The 13184-nt window shown below is 40.4% G+C and overlaps 1 protein-coding gene across 1 annotated transcript; it reads left to right on the top strand.

Moving 5' to 3' along the window:
- The first annotated feature begins 231 nt into the window (after positions 1 to 231).
- LOC132101445 (repulsive guidance molecule A-like) lies at positions 232 to 12898 on the top strand. The gene is made up of 4 exons (XM_059506410.1): positions 232 to 723; positions 4056 to 4171; positions 7357 to 7868; positions 9619 to 12898. The coding sequence occupies exons 1-4, from the start codon at positions 710 to 712 to the stop codon at positions 10318 to 10320; spliced, it is 1344 nt and encodes a 447-aa protein (XP_059362393.1). The 5' UTR covers positions 232 to 709; the 3' UTR covers positions 10321 to 12898.
- The last annotated feature ends 286 nt before the right edge of the window (positions 12899 to 13184 follow it).

The raw sequence follows: 13184 nt of genomic DNA, 5'->3' as shown, positions 1-13184 counted from the left end.
ACACACACACACACACACACACACACACACTAAATTATAGACTAAAAATGTTTAAACAAAATGTGTTTGCTAATCCAGATACATTATAATCTTACCGTTAATCATAAAGCTTGGTTTAACAGACATAAGCCCGTGTTGACTATGACAGTGTGGGGAGTTGGAGACTGCAGCGCTGATCATTGTGCCTCACACTTTCAAACTCGTCATTTCACAACACTGAGGCGAGGAAACGAGCCAGCGCTATCAACACTGCTGCCCCGAGGGCTCTTCCTACTCAAGTCCTGAGAGCCACGGAGGAATCCTGGGAATACCACGGCAAAATGAAGAACACTATCGATTCGAAAACATTTCCGAGGTTTTCTTTTTTATCGTGTGTGTCTCGATAAACTGGTTGACGGATCGTACCTTCATTTCCAGATCACGACACCGATGATGAAAATAACATCAGACACCGCAAGCAGATTAGCAGCGTTTAGATAAAAAAAAAAACTATCTTGCCTTTAAAATAATAAACAGCTAATAAACAAGGGAAATCATGCAGGGACGACAGGAGAGCTTAACCTTTAGTTTTACAACGATGTATAGACTTAAATAAGTATTTCGGATTACTGGTACAAAGCACGCCTGTTCGCGCTTCAGTCCGGATTCGACAGGCAAGCTTCATCCCGGTTCTGCAAAGAAACTCGACCCAAAAGTGTCGAAGAGCTCCATGCATTCAAAAAGGTGGGTTCTGGTTGATTTCTTGACAGATAACGTTGATTCATCTCAAACAGTATGCAGTGGTTAGCTACTTAAACAGTGAACACTCTCTTAAATGGCACAGAGAACATTATATTGCAGTCTCTTGTAGTTTTTGACTTAAAAGTCTGCATTACACTGTAGCTAGTACAGTTCTTCGTCTTCAGTGCTGATCTAGATATAAGGATTATGTTTAATAACAGGACTAATTTACATTTTTGCATTAATTAGGACAGAAGAAAGGGAGAACGGGATTTTTAGATGTCATGCACAGCTTCTGTCACTAATGAGTGCTATCTCTAAAAAAAATTATTTTAGCCTCTGTCGCACTAGAAATCATAGACAGGCTGTTAATGATCAATTAAACTCACAAATGGTTAGAGAACATTTGTGTTGGGTTCACAACACCATCATTAAGGATAAGGTATCATAATGTTACGTTTTGGTTTAATGTACCTCCATTTAATTTTCTCTAATCTCAAAAGAAAATGAAGACATCACAGTTGAACTGTAAATAATATGTTTCTTAAAAAAACCTTATACATGAGGACGCATCTCTGGAGATATCATTCATTCTCAACCACTGTGCAAGCGCCATCTGTTGGACTGCAACAGCTGACCACTAAAAACAACACCATATAGCCTGCCCTATAACAAATCAACATTCCCTTCTTTTCTTTAGGACCTTTTGGTTACCTTGGCCTGTGAAAATCTCAACAAGACATTTATGATCAGATTGTTTGTTACTTTAATAGTACTTTAATGATACTTTAATAGCTTTTTTATTTTATAGATGGGCAAGTCTTATTCATCCTTCATCTCATATGTTCACACAAACAAAAAAGAAGTCCTAGTATGATTATGCATTATATAAATAGTTCACGTTTTATAGCAGTGCATCTTGTTAAGGTAATCTGTCAGGGTGATTTAATGAAGCAAATGCATTGACATAAGCTTGTTAAATCTCTCAACTGGTGTCACATCACATATTGGCTAGATGTTTTAAAAGTCCTAGGCATTGATTATGTATGCCGATGCTTAGGCGGATGCATTTACATTGACAGAGACAGAACACTATGGAACAGGTGATCATACATTATACCATTCCAATTAATTGTGGGCGGTATGGGATTCTCTTCCATTTTTAATTTGAAGGTTTGGACAGCATCTGTCCTTTCTGATTTCTTCCTAAATTCAGTCTGCTAAATAAAGCATAAATTCCAAATTCAGTTTTAATCAGAAACTGATTCTCTCTTTGGCATTTAAATGAATAGGCTATGTAACACAGGGGTGTCCATCCAGTCTGCTCCTGATGGGGGGGCTACTGTCCTGCAGAGTTTAGCTCCATCCCCAATTAAAGGGTTAGTTCACCCAAGAATGAAAATTTGTCCATCTTCTACTCACCCTCGAAGAATCCTATGTGTATGTGACTTTCTTCTTTCAGAATAACCCAATTGAAGTCATTAAAAAATGTCCTTGCTCTTCCAAGCCTTTCAACGGGGGTAAGCGGGTGTTTGTTGTCAACAGTTCAGAAGACGTGAAATAAAGTGCGCGCATCTGTAATAAAATGTCCCTCACACGGCTCCGGGGGAGGGGGGGGGGGTGAATAAAGGCCCCCTGTAGCAAATCCATGCGTTTTTGTAAGATAAATATACAGATTTCAAATGTAATAAACACTTTTTTTTCTCACTTCTGCTGACTGTGGGAAACCGGAAGACTTGAAGGCATAAGATCGACGATGTATGCGTCATGCACACATGCCTCTGGGAAATGTAGGAGCAAAGGAAACAAAGTTTCCTTATTTTTGCAAAGGACACCCAATCTCCTCTTGGCTTATTTCGAAATCTGCCTGCACATCTTCGAGTTCCCAACAGTCAGCAGACGTGTGAAAAAAGTGTTCATTACATTTGAAATCTGTATATTTATCTTACAAAAATGCATGGTTTCACTACAGGGGGCCTTTAATCACCCCCCAGAGCCAAGTGAAGGACATTTTATTACAGATGCGCGCACTTCATTTCACGTCTTCTGAAATGTTGACAACAAACACCCGCTTACCCCCATTGGAAGGCTTGGAAAAGCAAGGACATTTTTAATATAACTCTAATTTGATTATTCTGAAGGAAGAATCTCACATACATCTAGGATGCTTCGATGGTGAGTAGAATATGGATGAATTTTCATTCTTGGGTGAACTAACCCTTTAAAGACCTGAACCAAAGAAATCAAGGTCTTCAGAATTACTAGAATCTTCTAGGCATGTATATTGGGACGAATTAGAGCTAAACTCTGCAGGACTTTGGCCCTTTATGACTAGGATTGGACCTGCTATATCCCATCCGCTATACAAGCATGTATATTTAACTACTTGGACAGTCTAATGAAACTTTTTATCATGTTTAAAAAAATAAATTGTTATTGAAAGTATGTTTTATTTCAGATTGCAAGTAGTGACAACAATATAGTAACATTGTATTCTTAATATAGGCCTAAAAGAATGAATTCATATGTATTTGCAAATGTTCAGTTTGCCTGTATGACCCCTTTTTCAACTGTACTGTGTTCACTAACACTTATTGTGATTATGATTTATATGAGACAGAGCAATCTGTCTTGGATACATTTATAATGGACGCTTAATTATTATGTATACTAAATCTGGACATGTGACTATTCACACTAGCCATGCAAAAATCTAAACAAGACAGTCTGTAGCCTACTTTCATTTATAGTGAACAACTTTGCAATACATCAATTATTGGGATGACAAATGGGATTAAATGGTCAGGCTAATTGGTGAATTTTTCTATAAGACAAGTAAACGCTAATTAATTACCATAGTAATTTTAGAACTTGATTTAAATACATTTTCAGCCCCCTTTTGATTCTCTCCGAACTGAGGATACATACAGCTGCACAGGAACGTATTCACTTTAGTAATTTATTAAAAAGTAACAATGTGTTCACTTTCATGAGTTCGCAGCCTACATTGCAAACGCGTGAAGTACTTTTCAAAGCTCAGGCGTAACTTGAAACTAGTGAGGGGTTGGTGGCGAAACAGTGACTTCTTATTGGTGCACCTCGCAGTGTAGGCTGCACCCTCTTGACACTAGCGAACTGGAAGATCGATGCACGTTTCTAATGAGGGTTGGGAATGTGTGAACACTGAGAATACCTGACAAAAAAGCAGCGATATTTGTCCGACGGAAGGGCGGGCGGCATGACTTCGTTGTGTTGCGGTTCTCCAGCAATTTAATCAAACGGAAAGTTGCAGCATTGCTCTAATCCGCCTTTCCTCACATTGCTGGTGTAAACAGGGAGAGGAGAGGAGCGCTGTCCCGTGCTGGATGGATGGTTATGGGGAAAGGAGCAGCACCATCGGCGCTACAAGTCTGCCAGTTCGTTGTTGTGTTTCTCTGTCTGTTTCCAGCAGGTAAGAACAACATTTATCATGGATAATCTAATTCGAGTTTTAGGACTGGAAATAAAGATGTTTATTTGGAATTGATTTATCGAAGCAATGATGCAACATAGTCTCTACAAAACAACAAACACCCAAAGCAGTTAAATATGTTAAAATAACGCAGACAAAAGCATGGTTTGTTACTTAGCAGCAAATTAAACGCAGTTGGGTGTATTTTGTTTAGTCATGACCCAGTTATGTCTAGTAAAAGTTAGGCTATTTATCTTCTAATTCATGTCAGTGTGCGTTCCTTCATTATGCACGCTTGAATAATGTTGTTTATAACTTTCAGGTTTACGCTACACATAATACATTTAAGATAAAGGTGTTACTTTCCATCTAAACTTTTTCGCGTTAAAAAGATACGAACAAAAAGTATGTTTGCATAGCGCGAGTGATTAATTTATTTGTTTTGAGCCATTGGTAAAGCCGTGCGATGAGAGCGTGGTCATCCGAAGGTTCGGTTCGATTGTGCTGCACTACCGCAGTGTTTCCCACAGCTCTGCCGGAGACGTGCTCTCGTGTTTGGGGGAGGGGAAGCGAACCCTCCACATCTAGCCTATTACATGCCTTCGCTGGGCTTGTGAGGGCAACATTTCCAAAAACCATTTCACACACACTGCAAAGCCTTTTAAAACGCGTGAAGACCGTCTTCAAAAGTACAAAAAAAAAAAAACTTGAAAGTTCTTAAATGGAACGTTAATCTTATTTAAAATCTAAAAATGGCAGAAGTTGTCTGTATTTTAAATAGATATGTGTATGTTTAAATTCACATAACACATCTGAATGTACAGTTCTGTGTTAGGTAGGATTTTACAGTGAAAAGTTGTAGGAAACTTTGAAGTGTGGTATTGTAGGATCACAGACATTATCTCTGTCTGCATTACACTATATGTGTTTACAGATGAACTGTAGCCTAATATTTTGATGTCCACAGTAGGAATTTAACACTTATGTTCCCAGTATACACTGTGGCATAGAGTCCTGCACGGGTTCGGGTACCCGACGGGTGACCCGCAAATTTGGCTGAAACGGGTGAAAAATATCCAACTGTGTCGGATACGGGTCGGACACAGGGGAAACACGGGTTCAAAACAGTCACGTGCAAACGTAAAAATATGCCTACGTTCCACTTTTAAAAAATCACAACCGCGCGAATGACTGCATGAGTCATTAGTTAACAGATGTAAAAGATCAGCCAGCCGGTTTTTTTTTTGTTGTTTTTGTTTTCGGTTTATATATGTATATATACAGCTCAACTAACTAATGTCTAATAAAAGTAAAAGTGCAATTCCTAATTCTTGTATCTCATTTTCTGCCAAGGCTCTGGTCAGCTGTAAGTAGTGTGCAGTTTGATTTTTATACCCTGTGTCGCATCTTCTTTCAAGTTATTTAACACCAGACAAAAGGCAATCGTGCAAGCACTAGTTGTTGACATCTTAAATGAGCCTATTGTCTCTTATCAGATGGATGATAAATGCCCTTTGTAGCTGGTAGGTGGATAGACAACAAAGATTGTTGCATGATCATTTGGAAACAAAGTTGTGTGTAGTTTTGGCATGTCCTTGCATTTTATCAAACGAAAAGAGTGAAAAACCACATGACTGAAAAGCCTTCAGATTTTAATTCAGATCTTGTAATCCGAGAAGGGGGAATGTGCTTGAAATTGCTTTTGCCTTTGATTACGGCCTTTTGCTCTGGACAGGTGGCTATCTCATATCCAGTTTGACCTGTGGAATGGTGAGACCTACTCTGTGTTTCCGCCCATTGGTCCTGGAGCCAGTCTCTCTACAGAGATCCTGTTTCTTTAAGGCAGTCCTTAGCCCCCTTCCCTCCTGCCCTGCATGGCTGATGAAACTCTACCTAATCCCTTTACACAGGGCTAATTTATGACTCTGCTGGTTTCTTCTCAATGACAAATTGCATTGTCTTCATTCAGAGTCCTAGGACTTCACCCTCCCACAGACACACACATACACACACACACACACACACACACACACACACACACACACACACACACACACACACAAACAGCTACCCCCTTCTGTTAAAGCCCTAAGTGAATTTTTTCAGATGTGCATTTGCCCTCAGTCACTGACACCCACTGTGCTTTACTCAAAAGCACCCCCGCGATCTGCGATTAGCAATGCAAAGAGACAGCACAAGGTGTGAATGAGTGTGAATTTGATATGAGATGATTAGCACTTCTAAATAATAGACTTTTGCTGGTGTGATTGTCAGTTCGAAGGCTTCCTTCCCATTTGTCTTTAATTGCTATTAATATATGTTTCACCTTAAACAGTTTGAAATGCTAGATATCCAACTGGGATCTTGGAATCAGTCATTTTTTGATAAAGCATACAGCCCGTTTACTAATATAAAGTGATGTCATACACGTTGAAGTAATGAAGTTAGATAAGCCTGTCGAGAGTTCATTACTTTGTAACGATGCCTATTTAGATGCTTATTGCTTTACGTTTTGTATTACAATAGAACTTAAGTGTTGAACTTTTCTCCCCTGTGACACAGACGTAATCAGAATATCCCATTAACATTTTGAATTTCACATAAAATCAACAAACGTTGATTGGCCTACTTGAATGTTTTTTTGTTGAATTTATTTTTGAAAAGGCAACAAGACGACAATAGCTTTGCTTTATAAAGCATTTAGAGCATTTAGACTTGATGGAAGTTGGCAAAACACAGAAACTTGGAAACTGGTTGGAATGTTTTTTTTTTTTTGTCATTGTTTTTTATTACTGATGGAATTAAAGCCTCACTTTGTCCAGATGATGAGAGAATTCATGTGTTGTTATGAGATAATTGAGCAACTGGCATTCATGAACATAACTGACATAATCAGAATAAAACGCATTCCTAAATGAAATGTGTATAAAAAGTGCAAGGAGGGTGTAAAATTAACTGTAAGAAATGAAAATGGGCTATTCTTGAATAAAAATGTAAAGGATGTTGATATTTTACGACACCTTTTCTCAAAAGCCTTTTGTTTTTATTTTAACTGTTACTTTTCAGTTTAAAAGCTTAATCAGTTTTGTCAGCTACTCTGGTTGATGCTTATTGCATTTCAGCTTTCTGTAAACTTGGTTTGACCATGACAGTGTGTTTATGCTATCTCTCTTTTGACTTTACAGCAACTCTGCAGTGTAAGATCCTCAAGTGTAACTCTGAGTTCTGGGCCTCCACCTCCAGCTCTGGCCCAGAAGAGGAGTTCTGCACTGCGCTGCGAGCGTATAACAACTGTGTCCGTCGCACTGCCCGTACGTGCCGGGGTGACCTGGCCTACCATTCAGCCCAACATGGTATAGAGGATCTTATGAGCCAACACAACTGCTCCAAAGAAGGTCCCACTACCCAGCCTCGTGACCGCACACCCCCACCCCCAGTCCAGGCACCACCGGATGTCAACATTCCCTCCGACAGGCCAGAAGTGTGCCATTACGAGCGGAGTCTACCACGTAATGCCGCGCCACCAAATTACACTCACTGTGGCTTTTTTGGGGACCCACATCTCCGAACATTCAACGATGACTTTCAGACCTGTAAAGTTGAGGGTGCCTGGCCACTGATTCACAATAAGTACCTGTCTGTGCAGGTTACGAACACTCCTGTTGTGCCTGGATCTTCTGCTACGGCTACTAGCAAGGTAACAATATTTTGTACCTCACATAAAAAACAAGTAAAAGTAATTTCAGCATCAGCCTCGGTTTCATTTCATCAACCTTTTAAGGAACGGCTTCAGCATGGAAGTGGTTAATGGTAAAAGTGTGGTTTTACCAGTGGGAAGAGAAAGCAGACTTTGTAATTGCAGAATGTAGTTAGCATTTGGATCTGTTCCAAGTAAGATGAAGACGAGATAAGACAATTAGCGAAAGTCTGATCATGTTTTTTTTTTTTTTAAAGAAATGCCAACAAAAAAAGAGAAGTAATAAATTAGAATGTTAGCAGACTCCAGTGCCTTCATTTTTTTCAGACAGTCAGAACTAATGCTACTATATCTGTGGCAGCCCTTGCCATTGTTTGTGTGATTTAGGAGTCTTGTTGTTTTAACTAAGTGCTCGGTCCATACAGGAAGCTGCTGATATTTTCTCTGCATTAGTTGGCCCTCATACCTCATAAATTATCATTGTTTTGCTTTACGGCCCATTGGTCAAACTGGGGAGCTGCCTTAGAATTGGCCAGCTGTGGAGCCTAAGGTGAAAACACAGGACTTCAAGTTTATTTGTCCGATTGCCGAATGCTAATTTCACTATGTCTGATGTGCTTTTGGCTGCTGGAATTGTGTGACCAGGGTTGAATGTTTTTCAGAGTTTTTCCTTGTGGCAGAAAAACACAAGAACTTTGTACTCAGTCACATTAGGAAACAGAGCAATTTTCCGCCATCGAAAAAACCTCTAATGATTCCCCATTAAGTAGATGGACCCACAGTTCTTTCTTGTTGGAGGGAAAGGGATCGTGATATTTTTGTTAAACTGACTGTTTTTGAATAAATGACAGTGGCTCAGAGGCCATTCAGATTGGATAAATGCGCAAACAGGTCTGCAGGCAGATGGCACCTGTGCAAACAAGACATCCCTTTTTTATTGATAGACCCTTTGCTTTAAACGAGCTCTCGCTGTCCTGCGAAAAACTAGGGTGGTGCTAACAGGAGGTAGATCATTGCACCATTAGTTATTATAGGGTTATTTGGTTTAACTGAGTCTCCAGACATAGACACACATGTACACACTCATATGCATCATTTGCGAGATCAGAGCAGCCTGGACATCTCGAGGTCACATATGTGTCAGCAGTCCATTGGCCTCCTAATGGCAGCTTACTGGAGGAGTCAGAGGTAGGAGCAGCCTTCTCTAATTAGCCTCTGTGCAGGCTGTGCTCTCTAGTTGGCGCAAGTCCACTCCCTGGAGCTGAATCTGGGGTTCACAGGCAGGCTCTGAGCAGCATGAATGGATTGTCTTTGTGTCTGCATACTGAGGCCTGCTGTAACATAGACTGGACCTGTGTTTCTCCCGAGTGCGTTTACATTGGCCCCCTGTATCTTGAGCTGCTGCTGCTGAAATGTGACATTACGAAAGCTTCTGGGCTTGGAGGGTCTGCACTACACAGTCCTCTGGTTTTATACAGACAAGGCTCGGTTATGCAGAATTCAGTACTTAGTCACCATCTTTTGCCATATGCAGTGGTGCATAAAACACTTTATGTCTGTGGTTGCTGTTTCTTGGCTGGTTTTGATTGAACAAATATAGCATTTTCAACATCAAAACTCTGTGCACTTAAAATGTTTTCTTGCCATCTTTTCCCCCAGAGAATTGTTTTGTTTTAAAGTATTGATGTCCAAGACCATCATTGATCTTGAATACTGTTCTCACTTGTTCTCACTCTCACTTTTACCACAGCTAACAATCATCTTCAAGAACTTTCAAGAATGTGTAGACCAGAAGATGTACCATGCGGAGACCGACGAGCTTCCTGCTGCATTTGCTGATGGTTCAAAGAACGGAGGCGACCGCCATGGGGCCAACACCTTACGCATAGTAGAGAAGGTGCCTGGACAACACGTGGAGATCCAGGCACGCTATATCGGCACCACTATTGTAGTTCGGCAGGTTGGCCGCTACCTCACCTTTGCGGTGCGGATGCCAGAGGAGGTTGTGAATTCGGTGGAGGACCAGGACAACCAGGATCTTTACCTCTGCCTGCATGGTTGCCCTGCAAACCAGCGAATAGACTTCAGGAGCTTCAGAGCACGAGCGGCAGAGAGCCAAGTCTTAGGCAGGGGGCGGCCAGGTGCTCCTATTAATGGCTTCACATACCAGTCAGCCATGGCCAAGTGCAAAGAACGTCTACCAGTTGAGGATTTGTACTTCCAATCCTGTGTTTTTGACCTGCTATCTTCTGGGGACATCAACTTCACTCTGGCGGCCTACTACGCCTTTGAGGATGTTAAAATGCTCCACTCCAACAAAGACAAGTATCACCTCTTTGAAAAGAATACAATATTCAACTCTGCCTCAGAAAAATGGGGTTTTAGTGTCCTAATCCTCATCAGCCTTGTTGTCATACAGCTGTGGACTGGCTCGTTTTCCATTCGCCTGTAGTCCTCATTGGACATCCTTGTTAGATGGTTGTAAGATGCTGTATGCATGTGAAATGCTGCTCTCACCGTGTTGTGTTCCATCTACCAGAAGCTGGGCTTCTCAGCTAGAGCCTGAGCTTCTGCTGAGGGTTTTCACTCTTGTGTGTCTTGTGTCACACCATGGACTCATCTCTCATCATCATCACGTACGTTCATTCATCAGGCCAGAGCAGAAGCGTTCCTGGTCTCTGTGGTCATCCTGCTGATCTCACAACTGCTTCATGACAGAGAACGCAGCGCTGAGAGGTCCCGAGACCTGAGTCAGATTAAACCACCCTTGTTCCCACCAGGGTGACGTGCCACTGACAGGAGTGAGAGGGGGATGATCCTTTGCAGAAAGAAGAGCTTGGAGATGTTCTTCAGTTCACTTGATGCCAAGTGAGAGGTGAAGTATGTCTCCCGGAGTCAGGCAAGAGGACATGACAGGAGATTTAATTAATGTTTCCAAATGCTGGAGGGACGGCAGGAGTTTTCTCTTTGAAGAAGCTCCAGCTTCAGAAAAATGTTAGCTTTCTAGAGAAAACCCCCTGGCCAAGGCCATATCAGACTAATAAGTCATGTTGTCTACAGAGATTAACAGGCCATAACATCAGGCCTTTTGTATAGTTTGTTTATGTGTGTGTGCAAAAGAAAGATGTGTTATTTTGTGTGTGTGTGTGTGTATGTGTGAAGTGTTTCATGGTATCTGTATATTGCACCCAGGGTCCTAATATAGCTCTGGTGTGGTGGTTCATGGGTCAGTAATAAGTTTTACTGCCTGCCAAGAGCTCTTTGCTACATTTCATATAAAAAAGGGTGTCAGCCATTGTGTCAAACAGACTTTAAACTACACCCATACTGCTTAGGTGTTATAATTTTGGAAAATATTTATTGAATTCCCTCCATTGTCAAATAGGGTTTTCAAAATCAGCCTGAACAACTACAGAGAATAAGTAAAAAAAAGTAAAAGCCATGGAGTAAAACATCCACGTCATACAATGGTATAGCCCAAGAAAGAGTTGTCTCTGAACACACTTGCTTCAAATATACACGTTCGTGGAAAAATATTCATGTCAGTTTGCAGTAGGTAGCATTACCATCAATGTATATATCCAGGAGAGAGCCAAGTTCCTCCATACAATGTTTGCAGTTTGAGATGGGACCCACAAGGTAGATCCATCAGTCATCCTTACTGCTTCTTAAAGAGCAATGCCTTGCTCTCCATTTCAAAAGGGTGTCGACGTGGCTGTGCTGTAGGCCCCGTTTAACTCACGACTCTGTAGATCTGTGAATTTATGGCGAGGCGTTTTGCCAAAGAACAAGCCATGGTGCCAACAATTTCCCAAACAGCTGAATTTTCTCTCTCTCTCGCTTTCTCATGGGACCTTTTGTGGTTTACTTAAGTATTTGGGCTCAAACCAGATGTCCTGATTGTGTATAATATTGGAAGGTGCTGCTAACTACAGTGTGGTGGATGGACCAGTGCAGGAGCTTATGAGAACATCTGCCATGCATTTCTTATAACATTTGAAATGGGGGCATTTGCTCTTCAGCCATTAGCAGGCTCAGGATTACTGGCACTCAGTATTGTAAATAGCAGTAGTAATATTGGCGAGCTGAAGTCACACGATACATAGCACCACTATTTTGAAGAGTGAAACTGCACCCTTGGCAGCCTAATAGTTTTATAGGCCATGTCTAGAGACTGTTGGAAAGGCTTTTATGGAAGATTAAGCCCATGTAACTTCATCATCATCATGTCCCATTTCTTCTAAGAACATCATTCACAGCTGTCACTTATCAGTGTTTGTTTTCTCTTAGTAAAAAGTTTGGACTATGAAAATATGGCTTAGATATTAATTATGCACAAAGAATCCTCTGAGAGACTTCACAGTAATTTATTCTTACACTGTAAAGTTTTGCGAGCCTTACTACTGCTAAGAAAGTTGTGTTGTAGGTGCAGTTCATGGCTTTAAAGAGACTTTTAAAAGCATGCAAAATGATTGTAATGATTTTTGTGTTTCAGTGTGCTTGTGTTGTCAGTGCTTTTCGGGTTTATATGTGTAATGTGACATGTATATAAGTTTGTGTGATTTAGTAAATAATATTTTGTGCTGATTTTTTGGTACATCATAGGGTTTGGTCAAATGTACCTTTAAATGTAAAGGGATATGTACACAAGCACCAGAAAACAATACGATAAGGGACTTACAATCTAATTTGGAACCAGAGTAAAACAGACATCATGTCCTTTAAGTAAATACAAAGTAGGAAACGTGTGACTTGCGGTGTTCATGTGTTATTACAAAAGCACTTTATGTTTTTATTCTCTTTAACCTAGCTCTTACTTGGTTTTAACTTGATGGTGAAAGAGGTTATCAAACTTGTAATGCTATAAAAAATTAAACTGTATGATAACATTTTCAAATGTATTAACGTTGAATGGGAGATACCAGACAGCTTAGTCTGTTTTTGTATGTAGGACTAAAGCGGTGCCACACACCACCTGTAAATACTGTAAAGTATTTATTAAAGAAAAAATAAAGTGTCATGTTGATATATTTTTGATGTTTGGGTTTTTGTATTCAGCCGATTTCCTTTTTTTTGACTTCACCACAGACGTAATGCGAGTACGTTGAGCTAAGACTGCCACCTAATGGTACAAAAAGTAAACTCAATATTCTGAACCATCTTTAGACCACAGCCATGATCCTGTCTTTACATTACCATTTTCGAGCCCTATTATAACTTTTGCTCTGTGAACCACAAATATTCTAGTCAAATGTACTTTCCCCACTTATTATAAAAATTACAAATTTTAAACAAAAAGACAGAGCAAAAATCTTT

The sequence above is a fragment of the Carassius carassius genome, chromosome 23 (assembly GCF_963082965.1).
Source record: "Carassius carassius chromosome 23, fCarCar2.1, whole genome shotgun sequence".
NCBI classification, from domain to species: domain Eukaryota; kingdom Metazoa; phylum Chordata; class Actinopteri; order Cypriniformes; family Cyprinidae; genus Carassius; species Carassius carassius.
The sequence above is the reverse complement of the archived record's forward strand: the minus strand, read 5'-3'. Positions and strand labels throughout refer to the sequence as shown.